Genomic DNA, 19,687 nt, shown 5'->3' on the forward strand with positions numbered 1-19,687 from the left:
AAGCGCTAAAATTTTCCCTCCGAGTCTCTGACCCTATCATTTTAGGCGCTAAGGTGAGCGCGGCTCGGCTCAGCTTGGCACCCTTCTTCTTCGTCGTCGTCGTCACTGCGTCAGTCCCTCCCGTCCCTCTTGTATTGCCTAAAAGGAAGCAACTGTGAGAATCATTCAACCAATTGCAGGGGCAATTTTTAGGCGTGACTCGAAAGTTGCCCACCAAATGTTCGACGAAATGCGCAACTAACGCAGTTATCGTACGACATTGCAAGGGGAAGTGTCCGCAGCGACGGCAAGATGATGGCGTTGTCGAGCAGCTGTCTACCTCACTTCAAGCAACATCCGAGTGTTGTAGCGACGAATTTTAGCTGCAGCCTTCGCTATCCTATCGCAATAAATTGCAATTCTAATGGAAGGATTTGCAATCCTGTTCGTCTCAAAATTGATTGTTTGAAAATTAAGGGAGAGTTCGAAGGTACGTGGGAAGAGCCGGACGATGGAAGCGATGATAGCGAGTTCGAGTCTGATGAAGATGAGAGTATGGAAGACAACGACTTGGACTATGAAAGTGATTGGGAAGGTAATGAAAGTGCGAAAACCGTTCGTGATGGTAATGAATTGGCTGCAAGAGAGTACGAGGACGATCTTGTTAGAGGTATGCATTGTTCTGTACTATATTGTTCCATTGATTTATGGAGGATTTACTATGAAGTTTAATGAAGAAAGTCTTCATCTCGTTAGTTTGTATGAACCGAACTGAACCTAAAAATGGTGTCTTTTTTTTTTTGGTGAAATGGAGTAAGTAAAAATTGCTCATAACCCACAAATGGTTTGGAAAGTGGAAAGTCTACACCATATTCTTTCTTACTTAGAAACTAAATGAAGCTCTTGTATTTTACAAAACATCGCTCAAAATACCTAAACGTTGGGTGAGGATTTCTTGTGTTTTACGAAAATATTTAATAGAATCACCTAGAAAGGAGAATGGTTTGGTTGTAGTCTGAAATTGAATGGAAATGGGTGATGATTTGATTTTTTGTTCAAATAATATTTTAATGTGTTATTTTGTTAAAGAAAATAATATATATTTATTGGAAATCATGTCAAAATAAAAGGCAATTGTGTTGAATATGTCCTAGACCACTCCACCTAGTACCAATTGATCTTAGATTCAAAGCCCGGATCCCTAGTATCAAAGTCATGATGTCCATATTAGGTATTAATCATATTTGTATTTTTGAGATTATCGTATCGAGAGGGAAGTATTGTCTCTTTGACTTTAACATAGGGTAAAAAAGGAATATGTGAACTACTTGCTTATAGGGGTGAATGTCACTCAACCTAGTACCAATTAATTTTAGGTTAGATGTGAAGCCCAGATCCCTTCTTTAAGAAATTGTGTGTAGGTTGTAGGTGAATTGGGGAATATTGGAATAGAGGATCAAAGGAAATATTATTACAGGATAATCAAGTGGATCATGTAATAAACACTGTCTAGAAGTTAGAAACTGTTCCTATTCTAAGTTATCACGAATTAACTTTGAAATAATGTAACGACACACTGAAAATTTATAATCTGAATATTGAATCTAAAATCAAGATTTTGTCTCGTTACCTGTTTTGTAAATGGTTACACCTATATTTAAATGGATACACATTTTCGTTCAAAGTGTGTTCTAATGAATCCGTTTAGCTTCCAAGGCATTGTTCTTATGAAGAATTAGTTTAATTTTCCATTTGTGCTGTGGTAAACATGTTATTGTTACATGAAAATTTATATATGTAATGTAAGCATTGTGTCCATCTTCACGTATGACTACGTCTGCTTATTTTTGTCCAATTTGTAATCCTCTATCGTCTATGGCTATGTGATTCCATCGTTTGTAGGTTTTCCCATGTTTAACTCTTTCGTTGTTTACACACTTTTGTGTTGTTCCTTACTTCCTCGTTATAATCATATTTCTGCTAGAGCATTCATTGTCGTATTGCCCACAGATGTTGAGCAGATGCTGTCACCGGAAGAATTAGCCATTTTGAAGCAAAATGAAGCTCCTAATCTGGAGAAATTATCTACTGTAAGTTGAATAATTTTGAAGATATGTTAAATGCTTGAGCTGTTGTCTGATCAAACTTTCAAATCGGCTTTGTGAGGAATTTAGGGTCTCGGGTTTAGAATATTTGAGAATTTCATTTCAGTTTTTCTGTCTTGTAGTGTCAAAAGTGATTTGAAAACATACGTAAATAGAATTCGAAATCACCCATCTCAGGGAAAATGGAAGCTGCTTCACACATATGCTTTATCAGGACAAATAAAATTCATGGACGGGATACTTGAGAGAGGCCATGATATCGATTTAGTTGACAAGGTGCCGTCACGATTATTAAGCAATATAAATATTCACGTTCAATTCGTGTTACTTAGTGTTAAAATCATGACTGGTTTTTGTTAGCACAGGATGGCTTGACTCCCCTGCATTTAGCGGTTATCGGTAAAAGAGAGGCAGTCATTAGTCATCTCTTGAGGAAAGGAGCAAATCCAAAAGCAAAAGATCAGGTATAGCTCATTCGAAAATTCTGAGATGTTTTTTGGGGAAATTCTCGATCTTTGAGTTCTGTGATGATCGAAAATTGTGTGTTTAACAGGATGGCGCTACGCCTCTGCATTACGCCGCGCAAGTAGGTGCTTTGCAAACAGTCAAATTGTTGATAAAATACAAAGCTAACGTCAATGCTGCTGATAATGTGAGCTACGATTTTAGTTGTTAATGCGCGCTATTTCATCTTTCGAACGTTATTCTGATCCGTGTTTTGTAGGAAGGATGGACACCATTGCACGTGGCTATGCAGACAAGAAACCGGGATATAGTTAAAGTTTTGCTCGTCAATGGCGCTGACAGGATACTAAGAAACCAGGTAACCTTTGTTCGCTTTTCCGATATATGTTGTTTGAGAAATTTTCAAAAGTCTGAAGCTGGACTGCTTGTTGATTTGTTCTTAGATCAATTCTTCTTGAAATATGGGTGCGTTTGTTTGGGGGATTGGATTTTCAATCTACTATTCATCCCATTTTTTCCCCCAAAAAATATCAAATCAAACACCTATTTTTTATTTTTTATATTATACTAAAAATCAATTTTACATTTAAAATATCATATTTAACACCTATTTATATCACATCATGCAACTATTCAAATTCAAAATTTTTACTATTCAAATCTCAAGTCAAAATCCAAACCTTCAAACAAACACACTAGTAGTTTGTGAATCTTTAGGTTTACAATGCAATTACCATTTTTCCTTTTCTGTTCGCCTATAGGGATGAATAAAGATACCGAATTCTCAAAATATTGTACCGAAAAATACCAGAAGGTATACTGAAAATGTTGATACTGTATGATACCAAACTTTTTTGAACGTATATAGTTTGATATTTTTGATATATTGAAATACCAAAATTGTTTCAGTGTTTCGGTATATATTTGAAAATACTGTATACAGTCTTGATACAATATTTTATTTAAAATATTATTGTTGAGGAATAATGGCAAACGTTTTAAATGTGTCTATATAAACAGAGTCATTTGATTAGAATTATTGCAAACACTATTATTCGGATGTGATGTTACGGTTACTTTGATGAGTGATTTAATCGGCGAAATTGTGATACAGGCTGGGAATACAGCGCTCGATTTAGCCATGTGTTACGGAAAAGAGTTTAGATCGTACGAACTTGCTAAGTTAGTGAAGCAAGTTCCGGCAAGAGACTTTTAAGCTTGATGCACACGATACTTACAACTGTCTTAGCCGGACGAGTTTAAAGATGAAGCAAGAATCGCGCCAATCGGATTTTCTCCGGAGAGTAAGCTGCAACTTATGCACAACTTATGTGTGTACTTGTTCTGTTTCTCAAATTTGTGCTCAACTTATAAGGTTTTGGTTGATACTTTTGCCTTTTACAGTAAAAAAAAAAAAAAAAAAATTATTGATAAATTTTTAGAAATGAAAAATATTTTTAAGAGAATAAAAAATGGAAAGCATGTACAATTTTAGAAGGCAGGGAATTACAACTTATTGTTTCATTTGGTTGCTAGAAATGTTAGTTATTTTATTTTCATTGATTTTTGGTCGTTCCTTTTTTTACATAACTTTAGTATTTTTATCCGTAATATAACATATGTTATTGTCTAACAAAGGTACTATTTAATTTTTTGATTATTTTATTTAATATTAAAATACCTTTATGTCTGTATAATTTATTTCACAAATCTTTATATCTGCATAATTTATTTCATAAATATCGTTCTATTTGAATTATAAGAGATTAATAAAAATATTTATATCTTTTTATTTTGATTTGTACTAAGTATATAATAATTAATATTAAAAAAATTATATTGAAAAATTCATATGATATTCTTTTTTGAGGCATAAGGAGTATAATAAATATTTCATCTTAAAACATCCAAAATACAGAAGGAATACAAACAAATGTTATCGTGTACACCGAGTGAATACAACATTTCTTATGATATGAATGAAATATAACATAAATTTTTTATTAAGATTAAAAATGATAAAATATAAAATTTAAAAAGTGTAATTATTTTACAAAATAAAAAGAGAGAAATTATATGAGATGAATTGAAATGAAAAATATGAACAATTTAAGCTGGACATACAAAGTATTTTATATGAAAAAAAAAATGACAATAATTTTATTAGAAATATGAAATTTCTTATTATGGGTGTGTTTAGCTATAATATTTTTTTGGTTTTAGATAGTAAAATTTTAATTCTTTTCGGACGATCAGCCACACTGGGACTGAGACACGGCCCGGACTCCCCTTAACAGTAGAGGGCAGATGCAATTACTCTTTGAGTTGAAGTCTCTTCCGGGGTTTTGCTCCAGCCTGTCCCTTACAGATCTAGTAGTTGTAGTTCCCCCTTTTCTGTCGTCGGAAAGAGGCTCTAACAAGACCTCGAAATCAAAATAATTATTTAATGTTATATAAATTGATGTAATATTTTGAATAATATGTTTTTCTACATTGATTTTTATCTCTAGGGTGTGTTTTTTACCATATTTTCTATATTTTTTATTTTTTATAATTTTTTTATTATACTAAAAATTAATTTTTTATTAAAAAAATCACATAAACATAGTATTCTAATTCAAAATTTTTACTATTTAAATCTCAATAATATATATATATATAAAAATTTAAACCCCCTAAACAAAAACACCCACTCTTATTCCAAAAATAGATTAAAATTTGTGTACGTAAACAGAAAATTTAGAGTAATCTTTTTTATACAGAATAATACCTACAATTATTTTCGTATTATTTATTTATATATTTATTTATTAAAATAATATAGTGAGCGGTAGATATCAGTATATTTACGACTGAATTGGTGTTGGGCAGTCATTTATAGATCGAAGCTCCAGAGCTCCTCTCCAATGGCGAAATCTCAAGCTTCGGCGTTGGTGGAGCCGTTCTGCACTTCCGCTATTGCTCTGCTCCTTATACTGGTCACCTGCGTCGACCTCTGCGACGCCGTCGCCGTCGTCGATGTCTACCGCCTCGTGCAGTACGATCTAGCCGGCGTGCCCTTTGGATCCCGACTGGCCGCCCTCAATCATCACGCAGGCTCTTCCTTCTTCTCCTCCTCCTCCTCCGCCGCCGCCGATCTTTCTCGCACTGTTCTTATCCTCCCTGTCCGCGAATTGAATCTCACCTTCATTAAAGGTCCCTGCTTTTACTTCTTATTTTCTGTTTGAAAGGCTTGCGTTTAGTTGATTTATGATTATTTCAGAATTGTTGTTTAGGTATTTATTGGGCTCTTTACATGGTAGTGTTTTGTGTTTGAAGATTTCACCCCAAAATTGGGAAGTTTTTTGGAAGTGAAGTTCAAGAATACTATCTCAGAACTTGATTTTATTTTGTTATGAATTTAGTTTCCAATTTGTATTATTCACATAAGTGGTTTATCAGTATCTTGAGATTGCTCTATTATTGGATGTGTTCACATAAAGAGTGTGTTTGTTCTGGGTTTTTGGTTTTGAGTAGTAAATGTTGAATTGAAATAGTTTTTTTTGATGTAATATAAATATGTTTTTTTGCGTGTTTTGAATTAAATTTGATTTTTAGTATAATATGAAAAATTAAAAAGTAAATAGGGTTTGATTTGATGTAAAAGTTTCTAAGGATAAGTAAAGATTCCTCAAAGTCCCCCAAAGAAGATATCCTAGACATCGAAGTTTAGTTTTGAATTTTTTGTGGCACTTGCTTCATCCTGACTTCGCAGTACAATTTCTTTGTTCGAATCTTATGGCAGAATATATTGGTCAGAGGAAGCCACTGGGTGGGTTGTTACTTCTACTTCCCTCAATCTTTAATCCCCACAATTGGGATCACAATAGTGATAATGAGGTCGATTCTGCAAACGGCGTAACCAAGAGTATGTTGACTGAGCTGGAGCAGTTGCTTATACATGCAAACATCCCTGTGAGCGAAGCACTCCACTTCATCTTTTTGTTTGCCATCGATTGTTGCTTTGGCGATCCTTTTGATTTCCTTTTATGTTGTGAATAGCAAAGTTCATATATTGTTTGATATACTTTTTTCTCAGTCAGTTTTCTTTATTTGTTCATTGACTTATCTGTTAGGAAAAGGTAATGAATCTTTTGCTTTGATAAGTGCAATAGCTTTGTGATTCCTAGATTTAAGATAATATGCTTAACGGTATTTGAAAGTATTTCTTTTTCCGCAATATGGTTTATATAGTTTACAATCTTATACTGTTATCTCGTGTTACAGTATCCTGTGTACTTCGGTTTTGAGGATCCCAATGTTATTTCCGTTCTTGCTGATGTTAAGAAGAATGATGTCACTGGTCAACCAGCTACTGCCACAACTGGCGGGTTAGTTATTGTGCTGCAGCAATATTTAAGAAATTATAGATGTCAGAAGTACTCTTTTTTCGCATTTATTCTGCCTGTCATTGTTGTTTATTTCTCCTTTGATTTCACTTTTGGTTTCTCCCTTTCAAATTGGTATTGCAAGCGTGTTCGTGAGTATGTTTGTTACTTTGTTGGTATGTCCAACGACTTTTGCAGTATATTGTTGCTACACTACCAATGTGTGATTTTTTTCTATATTTATCTATAATTCTGCGTGTTTGTCTAACTATTCATGTAATCCAATATTGTTTACATTTTATTTGCGCCATTCCTTGTGAGTCATCGAGTTTCACCTCTGAGATTAATGTTGTGTACTGTTCTTGATTTTTTAATATTTAATGCTTACCTCATGTTAAATAAATAGCTTGATATGGCAACAACAAAAATGTTAAAAAATGGATTGCATGCGGACCTCCTGGCCTTTGCCAAATTAAGTGTATGCTATAAAAGTTTACTTTTGTTAATGTATGTATATATATGTGTTTGTGTAAATGCATAATTTTCGCACTTGTTGGTTAACACTCTTGATTACATTTCTGTTTTCCTTTCCTTTCCTTTATTTATTTAATTTATGTTTTTATATTCATGCTGTTTGAATGGAACACATTTTAAGAAAGATCATTCTGTGCAATATTATAATCATCAATGCCTCAATAGGTACAAGCTTGTTGTCGCTACGCCAGAACCCAAGAAAATTGCTTCTCCAACTATCACAAACATTCAGGTTTTACTTATAAAGTCCTTAATACAATGAATAGAGAATTTACTTTTTGGAATTTTCTTTATCTCTCTATCAGCACTCTTAAATAATCCATAACTTGTCTTGTTTTAGGGGTGGTTACCGGGATTGAAAGCTGATGGGGATTCGAGTCAGCTTCCCACCATAGCTATTGTAGCATCATATGATACTTTTGGGGCTGCACCGGTTAATATCTTTCTTTTCTTATATTCATTTTGTAGCTTAGAGCCTTGTCTTATGTCATGTTGATTCTAACAGGCATTATCTGTGGGAAGTGATAGCAATGGAAGTGGTGTTGTTTCACTTCTAGAAATAGCAAGGTTGTTTTCGATTTTATATTCAAGCCCTAAGACAAGAGGAAAGTATAACTTGCTCTTTGCGCTGACCTCTGGAGGACCTTATAATTACAATGGAACTCATAAGGTTGTCATCCCTTATTAAATTCATTATTATATATATTATTTTAAATAATTGCATTGTAGTTGTTGTTCGAAGAACTAAAGTTTCTTTATTCATTTTCCAGTGGCTTCGTAGCTTGGACCAACGATTGCGTGAGACCATCGATTATGCTATTTGCCTGAATAGCATTGGCTCGGCTCGCAATGAGTTATGGATGCACGTGTCTAAGCCTCCAGACAATGTTTACATAAAACAAATTTTTGAGGTCAGCCCTGATAGGCATTTTGCCATGAACATTGTGCTTCTTGTTGAACTGGTGATATCAGCTCCTATGCTTGCTGCCTTATTTAGATGTGAAATTCTGCAGGGTTTCACCAGTGTGTCCGAAGAATTGGGACTTAAAGTTGGATTAAAGCACAAGAAGATCAACATTTCTAATCCTCGAGTAAGTAACATTTGCTCTTAAACACTGGGGCTTAAATTTATTGATCTGTCTTTTGGCCTTCGCCTTTCTAATAATTTGAAAATAAACAAGCGCATAGCTGTATCTATTCAATTGTGCAATGTTACAAATTTCCTATGACGTGATTTTTCTTTAAGATATTTTTGGTTGGTGCTGCTGTATTAGATTACTGAAATTGTTGTAATCTGCTAACACATGGTTTCTTTATCCAGTTTCTATATTTTTCTCTTTATCAAGATATTTTCATGCCTGTGTTATATTGCTAATATGTTAAATACACTAGGTGGCATGGGAGCACGAGCAATTTTCAAGGCTGAGAGTTACAGCAGCAACATTGTCTGAGCTTTCTAGTGCGCCTGATTTCCTGGAAAGTACCGGAGGTTTGTCAGATAGCAGGTTGTGACTTAAGGAACAGATGGAACTTTCGATAGTTATTTGAATTTCCTTGTCTTTCTTGTTTGGAGTATTTACTCTCAACACTGGTGTGCAGACATGAAGTTGATGAAGCTTCAATTCGTCAAAATGTCAAACTAGTTGCCGAAAGTCTTGCAGTGAGTTTTCCTAGCTCCTTATGTTCTAGTCTGCATATAATTATCACTGTTCATCAATATTATGATTAAGTTTTTCTTTGTATAACAGAGGCACATTTATGGCCTTGAGGGAAAAAATGTAGATATATTCGCAGATGGTACTAGTCTATCTGTAAATCCTTATTATATTCACTCGTGGTTACAATATTTGTCGAGAACGCCTAGAGTGGCTCCGTTTCTCTCCAAGAACGATCCTCTTATCATGGCACTGAAAAAGGTTTGTTTTGCGATCCTTGATGTTGTTCTCAGCCCTTTTTATGCACTTTAAATATCCGCAGGTTTTGCGACTTGATTGGAATGTTTGTAGCTTTTGCTTTTCTCAATAACTGCTCGACTATGCTATTACATAATTGCACCACTGATTTATAAGTCAATGCTATCTATTGTATTTCTTCTTTATGCATTCCAAACCTTTTTGATAAATAAAGTCTACAAGCATTCGTGGGTTATGAAGTGCAATATAAATGAAAATTTATGTTGCGCGGGGAATGTATAAATAGCTTTTTGTGCTGCTTCAATCCTTACAAATTGAATTAGTATACTGGGAAGTTGCATGCTGTGGAAAATATGATATTGCTTCTTTCTCAACTAGAAAGTTTTTCGAAATCCTTGATGACAGGGAGATGCTTTTTTAAATTTAACACTTCGTATTCTTATATATGTTGTTATATTATTTTCATTAACGGGTGCGTCTATTTATTGCTAGGAATTAGCCGAACACACAATGGATGTGACTGTACAACAGGAAGTTCTCGAAGGCCTGCTAACTTTTTATGATTCAACAAGCAGCAGATTGCATATATATCAGGTTTGATTATAATTCTCACCTTGTCTTGTCCCATAGCATTGCAAAAGATATAATGCATACATGCAAGTACACGAAACTTTACACCAAATGTGCATATGAAATACTTTGGTTGCTTTATAGTTTGTGTAGATAGAAAAGTTTGTCACCAATAAATCAGTGAAAAAATTGATGTTAACAGATTATGCAAAGATTAAATACTTCTTAAATTTCCTTTTTTTAAAAAAAAATTACAATCGAACATACTGTCATTGGAGGTGGCTTTTTTACTACGAATCTGTTGAAGAAATGACATTTACGAAATGTTATTGCAGGTTGCTAGCGTGACATTCGATTTGCTTTTGCTACTTGTTCTCGGATCCTACCTCATCACTCTCTTCAGTTTTCTGGTTATCACAACAAGAGTAAGTTTCATTCAAGCTTCCGAGTACTGTTAATCTTAATCAGCACATGGTAAAAATACATAAAAACACACGTCATAATTGATCGATCTCTGTACAAGATTGTATGTAAGACATCCTAGAATGTAAATGTTGACAGTCCACATAATAATTAATTGTGTTCATATATCTGATATTTTTCGACAGGGTCTTGATGATCTGATTAGCCTGTTTCGCCGTCCCACTTCCCGGAAACTAAAAACTGCTTGATTATCGACCTGGATATCGTCCAGTGAGACTATTTATCGACCTTGAGTAGCCGAATGCAGGATTACTTGTTGGATTAAGCTTCGGACGAGCAGATGAACTGGTAGGCTTAATATTTAACAGTTTTCATGTTTAACATAACATAGTTTCTTTCTTCGGATAAATTAATGCTATAAAACAATTTTGTTTAGACCCTGTCTCTTTATCTTTCTGCTATTTCTTGGTTCTAAAATTTCTTAATTTTGCAATAATCGTGAATAAGATTTTTGCCAAACAAGAATCTAGCGATATGGATTTCGATTGATAAGGGTGTGTTCGTTTGCAAGATTTTGCAAAATTCTTACTATTCATCCAATTTTTTTTCCCCAAAAACATCAAATCAAACACCTATTTTTCATTTTTTATATTATACTAAAAATTAATTTTACATTCAAAATATCACATCAACCCCTATTTATATCACATCATACAACTATTCAAATTCAAAATTTTTACTATTCAAATCCCAACTCAAAATCCAAACTCCCAAACAAATACACCCTAAATGTATTATGAAGTCTCTTATAATAAGTAGAGATTTCAATGAATTATCATAATGTATATATATATATTATTAATTTATCATTTTGTTCTATCAAAATATGCTAAATTTTATTTTTAAAATGATAAATATGGGCATAAAATGTTCGCATAAGGGCACGATTTATGCTTAGAATAGGATAATGATTACATTCAATTCTTATTAGCTATTATAAGAGTATAACTGATTTATTTTAATATGAATAACATCAAAATTGATAAAATAAAATTAATAAGATCAAAATTGATAATTATAATACTCATTATGTCCTAATTCAAATTATTTTTTTACTATTTTTATTCATTTCATTTCAAAATATATATTTCCCAATATAAAAAAATACTCATATTTATTTAATTTACAAATATACTGATACACATATAATTATTTTATACAGTATAAAATATAAAAAATTATTATACATTTTCACTGATTAACAAAATACTAATTTTATCTTTTAATTAAGTACGAAACTCCAATGGCTCTTTTAATTTGACAAAAATAATTTTTCCCAAAATTTAATATTTTAACACAAATTGCAATTTAGCCCCTCCCTCCTATTTTCAATCTTTCCCCGTTTCTTTTTCCCCCTTCTATCCGAGAGTCCGCCCGCCCAGCCGCTAACGCTGCCGACGCCACCGCCGACAAAACCCCTCGCGCTCCCGACGCCCGACCCAGCCCCTCCCCCCGACGCCGCCGCCTACCCGGGAGGTAGGGTTTCCATCCAAAATTTTCTCATTTTGTTTTTTTAATTTTCTAACCAAAACCTAATTTATCTTCCAACATATTATGTTTGATGTGAATCTTGTTTCTGAGGTTTTCATTCCAAGGAAGACTTTCATAATTTGGTTGTTTTTGGCCTCACCGATCTATCACTTGTTTGAGGAATTTACTGGATTAGTTTTAGATTCATTTCTGTGTGTTTATGTGGATGTGGAATTGAGTTTTTTAACGATTAGTTGTTTGAATAGCTTTAGCACAATTGGATTTTGAAGCTTCATCGAGCGTTCAAATGCACCCTAGTTGTTATAATAAGAGTTGGAAAAGATGGTATTTGTTGATGCAAGGGCTGTTACTGTAAGAAATCATATAAAAGTGGAAAAATATGGAACTTCTAGATCGAGGAAACGTGCAAGATGTTGAAATTTCATGATATAGGGTAGATCTTTGTTGATGCAAATGAATTCATGTGTAAGTTTTGTTACTTCAGAAATTTATTACTTCAACTGAATCCTCAATCACATTTTTTTTTTTTTTTTTTTTTTTAGATGTTGCCTATTGAAGTATCTGTATCAGATCTCCTCTCTTAATAAGTTCATGGTTATGAATTCGAAAGATAAAATGGCTTTACAGTTTCTGGATGATCATGAATGTAATTGCTGATTTGGGGTTTTTATTTCACTCTTTGCACATTCAATCAGGGTTTTACCATAACAATAATATCCCATCCTCGTGTTTTCTGCTTTCTTTAGGACTGAATAAATAGCTAAGCTTTGAAGATTATTATGGCTGAAAAGCAACAGCACGAGCCGCAGCATGCCTCTGATCCACAACTGCAGTCTTCTCCTGCTTCGAAGGAGGACATGATTTCCTATGTGATGGCCTTGGAAGCTGCTTTGTTGCCTTGCCTGCCTGCAAGGGAACTTCAAGCCATCGATCGATCTCCCCATCCTTCACATCAAAGTGAGCAAGCAATTCCATTTCAGCTTAGGATTGCAGAAAGAAATAAAATTTGCAGAAATTGGTGAAGCTTTTGGGTGTTGTATTTTTACCTAAACTTTCACCCCAACTGTAGGAATGTGATTCGATAAAGAAATGTTTTTAGTAGCTATTTATTCGTCCATACGCACACCCCTCTTTACCTGATTCGTTACTGTTTTTTTTTTTCAGTTGATGTTGAGAGGCATGCTAGAGATTTCATGGAGGCAGCCAAAAGGATTCAGCTATATTTCATTAGTTTGCAACGCGAAGATCAACCAACCCGAGTAGAAAATCTTCGGAAGGTAGTATTCTGATCCAAAACCCCCCATCACACATACATGGTGCTTATTCTAGATTCTTTTTGCTGACTCTATTTAATATACTTTGTTCTGATTATTCAATTTATGTAGTTCTTATTCGGTTTGTATCACACCTATAAACAGACTCTTGATGTTGTTATGATTTTATTATTAATAATTGCTTCTGTTAGGGCCCTGATTAGGGCTAATCAAGACTCCCAATCAGCCCCCCTTGCTGATTTAATCAGTTCTAATCAAGAATGTAACACTTGTCGTCTTCTTCGCACATTAAATTGTTGTTGTAGGAGATAGGTGTGTTGGAGGAAGAGTTGAGAGTGAAGGGTGAACTAATCAAGAAGCAAGAGAGGTTAATTCAAGGATGGAGGGCAGAGTTGAAGAACCAATTAGACAAACACAATACGGAGCTGGAGAGAGTGTAATACATTTCTGTACTAATAGTTTGCAACACGTTTATGCATTTCTGTAATTCTAAATTTAGGGATATTGCTGAATTCATTTTTGTAAACATTGAGGATGGCTAATGTTGAAATGACATTAGAATTCTAAATCAAGGATTTGCGTAGTGCTAATGGAATGTTATATATTTGTATTATTATATTCACATATGTTTTATGTTGTCCTTGTATTTTCAATGTCGTACTGATTGTAACTATATGATTGAATTATATAAATTTTTCTATCAACTTTTGGCTTATATATGTCTGTTCGAATATATATTTTATTGCTCAATTTTATTTAGTTATTTATTTTTTACTGTGAGCCTTATTTTTATTATTTTCAAAATTCTCTAAAACCTCAAAATACTTGCAATTGATATCTAATCACAACCTTATAATACTTCATTTTCAAATATATAATTTTCTCTAAGCTTGAACAAAATTAAATTAACAAATAGATCTTCTGTTTTCCAACTCCAATTGATGAAATTGCACATAATCAGAACATCCGTGAGGTGAAACTTCAACAATGCCTCAGAAGCTGCCTCAGTCCTGTAACTCTTTTCTTCTTCGACAATGCCGGCAAACCCTCGAAAGAAGATGTTTCACCCTACTCGAAAAATACCAATTCTTGCTGTGCTGCAAAGAGTTCGAAAGAATGAACGAAACGAGTACCTAGTCGTTGCATTTGTAATCCACCATTTCATCGTTTAGTTGGCTTTTGCAGCAGGAGTCCTGCCAAACTGGATAACTATAGGTTTCCCTTTAAATACGTATCCGTTGACAACATTCTGCAATATTCCCCGTTATTCAGAACTTACAAAAAAAGGAAAGCTTTCTAAAGTATAGAAAGATTGTGTGATAGCTTTCCTTGCCGTACATACCAAAGCATTACGAGCAAGTTCAACTGTAGGGAATGTAACAAAAGCTTGGCCCCTCATTCGTCCTTCCTGGAAAAAGGTAAGCGGAAAGTTATACGTACATAGCAAATGAATGAAAAATGATAATGGGGTTGCTATTTGAGAGAAAGCTTCAAACAAGAGCTTCGTGCAAATTTATTGCCAACATCGATTAGAGCATAAGACTGTTCGCAATAAATTCCTGCAACTTTACTACTTCCTCATACAAATCGCAGGTGAGTATACTCATATGTTGGTAATATTTGATTCGATGGTAAAACTAAAGTTAACAGGGGAAAATACCACAAGCAAATTATGACCATAATGATTAATTTTAATATAGACTGCATAAACAATGAGTAGCATGACAAAATATTTTACCTGCATTAGTTTGACACTAAGATTGGATTTGGCTGCATCAAAGCTCCCGAATAGTGATCCTGCAACAAGTGATACAAATATAATCTAGATCACGTAGTTATGTACAATTATGAAGTACTTGATCAAGAAAAACAAACTTGATATCTAAACACTACACACACAGGTTTATCCCACTGTACTTTTTCCAATTATGTGCGGGTGCCATATAGCAGTTGCCACCAGATTCATGTTCACTACTAAACAGACCTAAACTCACCAAATATGAAGTAGAAGTCATCAACAACGACATCCTTCGCCAAGTTCTTAACATACAACACAGATGTAGGATCTCCAGCAGTGTAGTTCTGTTAAATACAATTGCACTCTCAGACCCAAAAAGTGAAGTATTCATCCGCACACAAACATTTCAACAAAAAAAGTATTGGGGTTATGGTAACTGCATTACAAGGTGCAACGAACTTCATATGTTAATTGGCAGTTAGAATGAGAAACTTTACTTGATATTAGTAAATATGGTATTTCACCATTTTAACAGACTATGATACTTGAGCAAAAGTTATTTAGGTACCTTAAATCTAGGGAGCGATAGAATTTCCTCTGGAGGCAATCTCCCACTATTTAGCTCCTCTAGAGTTGCATAAGGTTTGTTATCAGATATTTCTACATTTTCCCGTTGCAAGTCCTCAGTGGAATCATCTTCAGTTTGATTGGTTTGAACTGGCTTAGGTGCTATTCTTATCTGCAAGCACGTCATAGACAATGTAGATATGTCGTCCAAAAATAATAATAATGATGTCTAAATATCACACCAGGGGGCATAATGAATTACCTGTAGCACAGGATTATTCTTTTTTATTATAGGCTTTTCTTTAGGAACCAATGCAGCTTGTTTCAATCCAACAGCCTCATGCTTTACATCCTTGTCGACAGCTGGACCAACAATTGCTTGCCTCTTTGCTTTTTTTCTCATTGGCCCAACATCTTCTTGAACATCCTGAAATCGAAGAAGAAAAAGAAAAACAACAAAAGAATGAATTTGATAAAAGCCAATATGGGGAAATAGTAGGCTGAATAGACAACATAATTAGAAGGATAGAATGATGAGATCAAATAAGCAACTTTCGGAAAAAATTTATTCTGCACCTCACTGGAAGTTTAAGTGATCTTAGAGAATTCCTCTGGAAGTAAAGTGTTTGACAAACTGGTGCAAATTGGAAATAAATCAAATTGTTATTTAAAACTGAAACAAAATTACATCTTTATGCAAAAGCCATATCAGGAAATATGCAACCGAGATGAAATTGGAACCAAGAAAAACTCCAAACACTAATCTGTCTTAAAGTCGAACATTATAAGTTGTTTATGAAAGTGGTCCTTCAGCTCACTGCTCCTACTTGGGAACCAATTCAAACCAAAATAAGCAAATCGTATAATATTAAAGGCAGCGCTTTTTTTTTTTTTTTTTTTTTGAGAAAGCCATAGCAAGAAGTATACAACTGAAAGTAAAAATGCAACCAATAAAAACTTTTGTGGTAACCTGTGTTCAAATTGGCCATTGATAAAATAGTTTATGAAAATGGCCCTGGTCATCACTTTTAGTTAGGAACCAATCCGAACAAAATAAGCAAAGGCTATAATAGCAAAGAACAGAGAATTACCTCATCTGAAGTCTCTGTTTCGGACTCATTGCTAAGCAGATTGTCCATTTTACTCTCCCCGGTTTGTGGAGGAGGTGGAGTTGTAGGTAGTTGTGAAGGAACAGGAACTGGTGCCGGTAGAGGCGGAGTAGGTAGAGCCTTGCGAAATGGAGCAGGGATATTCATTTTGTTCATCAAATGTAAAACCTGAAAATAAACTATTCAAAATTACAATCACTGAAATCGCTGAAAAATCGGTAGCCTATGATACAAGATAATCAAATTTCTAAGGAACCAGAAAACAACAAAGCACTAAAATGCTGTGACCTGTGTATAAAAGCGCGGAACTGCAATAAGGGCATTTACAATGTTGGTCAGAATGTGTCCATCTGGTGGTGGATACGCATATCTGTATTAGAAATTTTGTACTTGAATTTTCAAAGGTAAACGTATATAAAAAATCAAAATAGTTAACAAAATAGTTTGATTGGTATTTATAATGTATGAGTAGTAATGACATACTCGAGATGGGGAGGAAATGGATAGTCGATTCCAAGTTTTGAAGCAATGGGTTCGCTACTATATTGCCTGCTGACCCTGAGAGAAGGATCTTTCATCATTGAGCTGGACTGGTTTGTGGATTGTGTTTCCCTTTCTTGATTATGATTTTTATTGTTGCCTTTAGTAGCTCTCTCGACTGACAAGACTTTACCAAAAAACCGTAACCTAAAACACATTAAATAGCGAGTCAAAACCTTGTAGCCAGCATACTGAATGATGGATTCAATGAGTTATATTGACAAGTGAGAACTCATGGAAAAATACAAGAGGAAGAAAAGATGATTGTGGAAAATGGGGTACCCATGCAGTTGTCTTTGAGCTTCGGCTGCTGATATTTCGTTCTTAAAATCAACAAATGCACAATTTTTCACCCTAAACATAAGCACCTTGCAAGCATCAGCTCCACGAAATGAAGAATAAAATAAATAAACACTTAGACATGAGGGAAAATTCACAAGAAAAGAACAGCCGACACGTTTCATCACAAACCAACAAAGCAGAAAAATGTATCAGGGTGTGCTTGGTTAGAACAATCCCCCCCCCCCCCACCCCTCTCCCAAAAAACATCAAATCGAAGATCGATTCTTATTTTTTATATTATACTAAAAATCAATGTACATTTAAAACATTACATCACTTATTTATATGACATCAAACAACAATTCAAATTCAAAATTTTTATTATTTAAAACCTAAACCCAAACTCCAAACACACAAATACACTCTATACCACAAAATTCAGAAATAAGAGGATGGGGAGTGGTGGTGTTTTGTGAGACCTTCCAAAAGAACACGGTCGGACAGAAGAGGCACCGTAGTACGAGAAGAGCCTAGCAACTGTATCATGTGTAATTGCCTCCGGGAGATGGCGAACCAACAACGTGTATGATGTTTCTTCAGGAACTACTTGGTGATAAACAGGATTATGGCTCGGTTGCTGTGATGGAGAAGCCATGGCCATAGCTGAAAATTTGCACTAGGACCACTCGAATTCAATTCGGGAAAAAAAAACAAATATCAATCCTGCAAAACATGTGTTAGCCCACAATTATGAAATCAAATGCAAAGTACATTGTCTCTTCAAGAAAGGGGCAGAAAATGGAAGAATCAATTGAAACTGCAAATGAAGTGAAAAGCATAAATGAATTGCAATTCACAATTGATAATTTTCAGATTTTTGCTACAACATAAGTAATTCAATCAGCACGCGAATTCAAAAACAAGCACAACCACATAATCGAATTTCTAAATAACATGCAGCCCAATCTTTTCGGTTTCCTTCACGAAATTCCTTAAATGCACAGCACTTTCGCCATAGCCATTCTCTTCGGATTAACAAACCAGTACTATTTCAAGAACACCCTCAGCTCCCAACTAGATAGCTACCCAAAACCGACGGGTTAAATCAAAGTAAATACTCAATATTCTACTCAATCAATGAAATTACAGAAAATCGGTAACTTACTCACGTTTATTTCAATCCCTAATTTACGAACGCTGCAATGCCTGAGAAATTGGTGAAGATAAATCCTGAAGGCCTGGGTTTGTCTAGAATTTGAAGGTGGTTATGATATATTCAAGCCGATTACACGATGCATTTCTTGACGGAGAATTCAGTAAACCTTCCGTAAACCCTATGTCAAATGTCACACACGACACACCAATCAGCCATAGCATTTGCAATTTTGCATCTAATGATTTTCCTTTTTCTTTTTTTTCTTTTTTTAACAAAAAAGGGGCTCACATGCGTCATAAAAAAAAAAATAATAAAAAAAATTATTATTAGTATTATTTTTTAGTATGTTTGTTTTGTATTTTTGCTTAATAAAATATTTTTTTATGAAATATAAAAAAATTAGGTAAATATATAAACATAATAAATATAAATATGTATAGTATATTAATTTAAAAAAAAAGAGCGTTCTAAAATTTTAGGTAAATTTATAGGTTGTTTATTGTTAATAAATTTATTTATTTTTATCTATTTGTAATATTATACTCACTCCGTCCCGTAACAAGGGTTTGCTTATTGCACGTAAATTTTTTAATATTAGTATTATATTGGATTGAAGTAAAAAAGATACGCTTTGTTTGTTAGTGTGGTGTTATATAAAAGTAAGCGTATATTTTAAATTGAAAAAATATTTATTAAGTACAGTTACTAGAAAATGATAACCTTCTTCGTTTAGGACGACTAAAATGGAAAATGGTAACCTTTCAATGAACAGATGAAGTAATTGTTTTATCGTCGAAGGAGTAATATTTTTTCACTGTTAATGAATTTATTTTATATTGAAATAATATTAATTTTAATATTTTATATCTATATATATTATATAACAAATAAATTTCATAAAATAAAAATATATATATATTATTTTTAATATATATTTTATCCGTCCATGTAAAATCTATTCAATTTTAAAGTATCTTTTTTCAATTAAAAAAAAAAAATCATACGTTCATACTAAAATATTTTTAATTTTCACATACTACAAACATACCATTACACATATAATTATTTAAAACAAAAATTCAAAACCAAAAATATCAAAATCTTTTAAATACTT

At 33.7% G+C, this 19,687-nt stretch overlaps 4 protein-coding genes across 6 annotated transcripts; 3 read left to right on the top strand and 1 right to left on the bottom strand.

Moving 5' to 3' along the window:
- The first annotated feature begins 4 nt into the window (after positions 1-4).
- LOC127253715 (ankyrin repeat domain-containing protein EMB506, chloroplastic) lies at positions 5-4,143 on the top strand. The gene is made up of 7 exons (XM_051278440.1): positions 5-649; positions 1,990-2,069; positions 2,262-2,360; positions 2,450-2,548; positions 2,638-2,736; positions 2,809-2,907; positions 3,664-4,143. Exons 1-7 carry the CDS (start codon positions 292-294, stop codon positions 3,763-3,765), a joined length of 936 nt encoding a protein of 311 aa, XP_051134397.1. The 5' UTR covers positions 5-291; the 3' UTR covers positions 3,766-4,143.
- A 1,264-nt stretch (positions 4,144-5,407) lies between these two features.
- LOC127253698 (uncharacterized) lies at positions 5,408-10,791 on the top strand. The gene is made up of 14 exons (XM_051278413.1): positions 5,408-5,744; positions 6,334-6,503; positions 6,816-6,919; positions 7,616-7,682; positions 7,791-7,883; positions 7,956-8,120; positions 8,221-8,361; positions 8,464-8,541; positions 8,843-8,955; positions 9,050-9,110; positions 9,199-9,366; positions 9,856-9,957; positions 10,269-10,358; positions 10,542-10,791. Exons 1-14 carry the CDS (start codon positions 5,456-5,458, stop codon positions 10,602-10,604), a joined length of 1,704 nt encoding a protein of 567 aa, XP_051134370.1. The 5' UTR covers positions 5,408-5,455; the 3' UTR covers positions 10,605-10,791.
- A 912-nt stretch (positions 10,792-11,703) lies between these two features.
- LOC127253699 (mediator of RNA polymerase II transcription subunit 28) lies at positions 11,704-13,797 on the top strand. The gene is made up of 4 exons (XM_051278414.1): positions 11,704-11,892; positions 12,654-12,864; positions 13,072-13,184; positions 13,487-13,797. The coding sequence occupies exons 2-4, from the start codon at positions 12,687-12,689 to the stop codon at positions 13,619-13,621; spliced, it is 426 nt and encodes a 141-aa protein (XP_051134371.1). The 5' UTR covers positions 11,704-11,892; positions 12,654-12,686; the 3' UTR covers positions 13,622-13,797.
- A 223-nt stretch (positions 13,798-14,020) lies between these two features.
- LOC127253911 (U11/U12 small nuclear ribonucleoprotein 65 kDa protein) lies at positions 14,021-18,812 on the bottom strand. Of its 3 annotated transcripts, none has more exons than XM_051278718.1 (12): positions 18,587-18,812; positions 17,897-18,140; positions 17,418-17,489; positions 17,079-17,282; positions 16,884-16,965; positions 16,578-16,763; positions 15,749-15,913; positions 15,488-15,658; positions 15,176-15,263; positions 14,920-14,978; positions 14,524-14,589; positions 14,021-14,430 (listed from the first exon to the last, which is right to left on the bottom strand). In XM_051278718.1, exons 2-12 carry the CDS (start codon positions 18,076-18,078, stop codon positions 14,350-14,352), a joined length of 1,356 nt encoding a protein of 451 aa, XP_051134675.1. In that variant the 5' UTR covers positions 18,079-18,140; positions 18,587-18,812; the 3' UTR covers positions 14,021-14,349. The 3 variants fall into 3 exon arrangements, with proteins under 3 accessions (XP_051134675.1, XP_051134676.1, XP_051134677.1); XM_051278719.1 differs by having other exon boundaries at positions 18,583-18,812; XM_051278720.1 differs by lacking the exon at positions 17,897-18,140 and having other exon boundaries at positions 18,587-18,811.
- Positions 18,813-19,687: the final 875 nt, after the last annotated feature.

Source organism: Andrographis paniculata, unplaced genomic scaffold, assembly GCF_009805555.1.
Source record: "Andrographis paniculata isolate CXL003 unplaced genomic scaffold, ASM980555v1 Contig51END, whole genome shotgun sequence".
In the NCBI taxonomy this organism is placed as follows: Eukaryota; Viridiplantae; Streptophyta; class Magnoliopsida; order Lamiales; family Acanthaceae; genus Andrographis; species Andrographis paniculata.

Coding starts and splice junctions, on each gene's coding strand:
- LOC127253715 (XM_051278440.1), top strand. CDS start 292: ATGATGGCGTTGTCGAGCAGCTGTCTACCTCACTTCAAGCAACATCCG. Junction 2,361..2,449: donor ATATCGATTTAGTTGACAAG/GTGCCGTCACGA, acceptor TTGTTAGCACAG/GATGGCTTGACTCCCCTGCA. Junction 2,737..2,808: donor ACGTCAATGCTGCTGATAAT/GTGAGCTACGAT, acceptor CGTGTTTTGTAG/GAAGGATGGACACCATTGCA.
- LOC127253698 (XM_051278413.1), top strand. CDS start 5,456: ATGGCGAAATCTCAAGCTTCGGCGTTGGTGGAGCCGTTCTGCACTTCC. Junction 5,745..6,333: donor GAATCTCACCTTCATTAAAG/GTCCCTGCTTTT, acceptor ATCTTATGGCAG/AATATATTGGTCAGAGGAAG. Junction 9,958..10,268: donor GCAGATTGCATATATATCAG/GTTTGATTATAA, acceptor ATGTTATTGCAG/GTTGCTAGCGTGACATTCGA.
- LOC127253699 (XM_051278414.1), top strand. CDS start 12,687: ATGGCTGAAAAGCAACAGCACGAGCCGCAGCATGCCTCTGATCCACAA. Junction 12,865..13,071: donor TCCCCATCCTTCACATCAAA/GTGAGCAAGCAA, acceptor TTTTTTTTTCAG/TTGATGTTGAGAGGCATGCT. Junction 13,185..13,486: donor GAGTAGAAAATCTTCGGAAG/GTAGTATTCTGA, acceptor TTGTTGTTGTAG/GAGATAGGTGTGTTGGAGGA.
- LOC127253911 (XM_051278718.1), bottom strand. CDS start 18,078: ATGGCCATGGCTTCTCCATCACAGCAACCGAGCCATAATCCTGTTTAT. Junction 17,283..17,417: donor GCTCAAAGACAACTGCATGG/GTACCCCATTTT, acceptor AATGTGTTTTAG/GTTACGGTTTTTTGGTAAAG. Junction 14,590..14,919: donor TTAGTGTCAAACTAATGCAG/GTAAAATATTTT, acceptor ACCTTTTTCCAG/GAAGGACGAATGAGGGGCCA.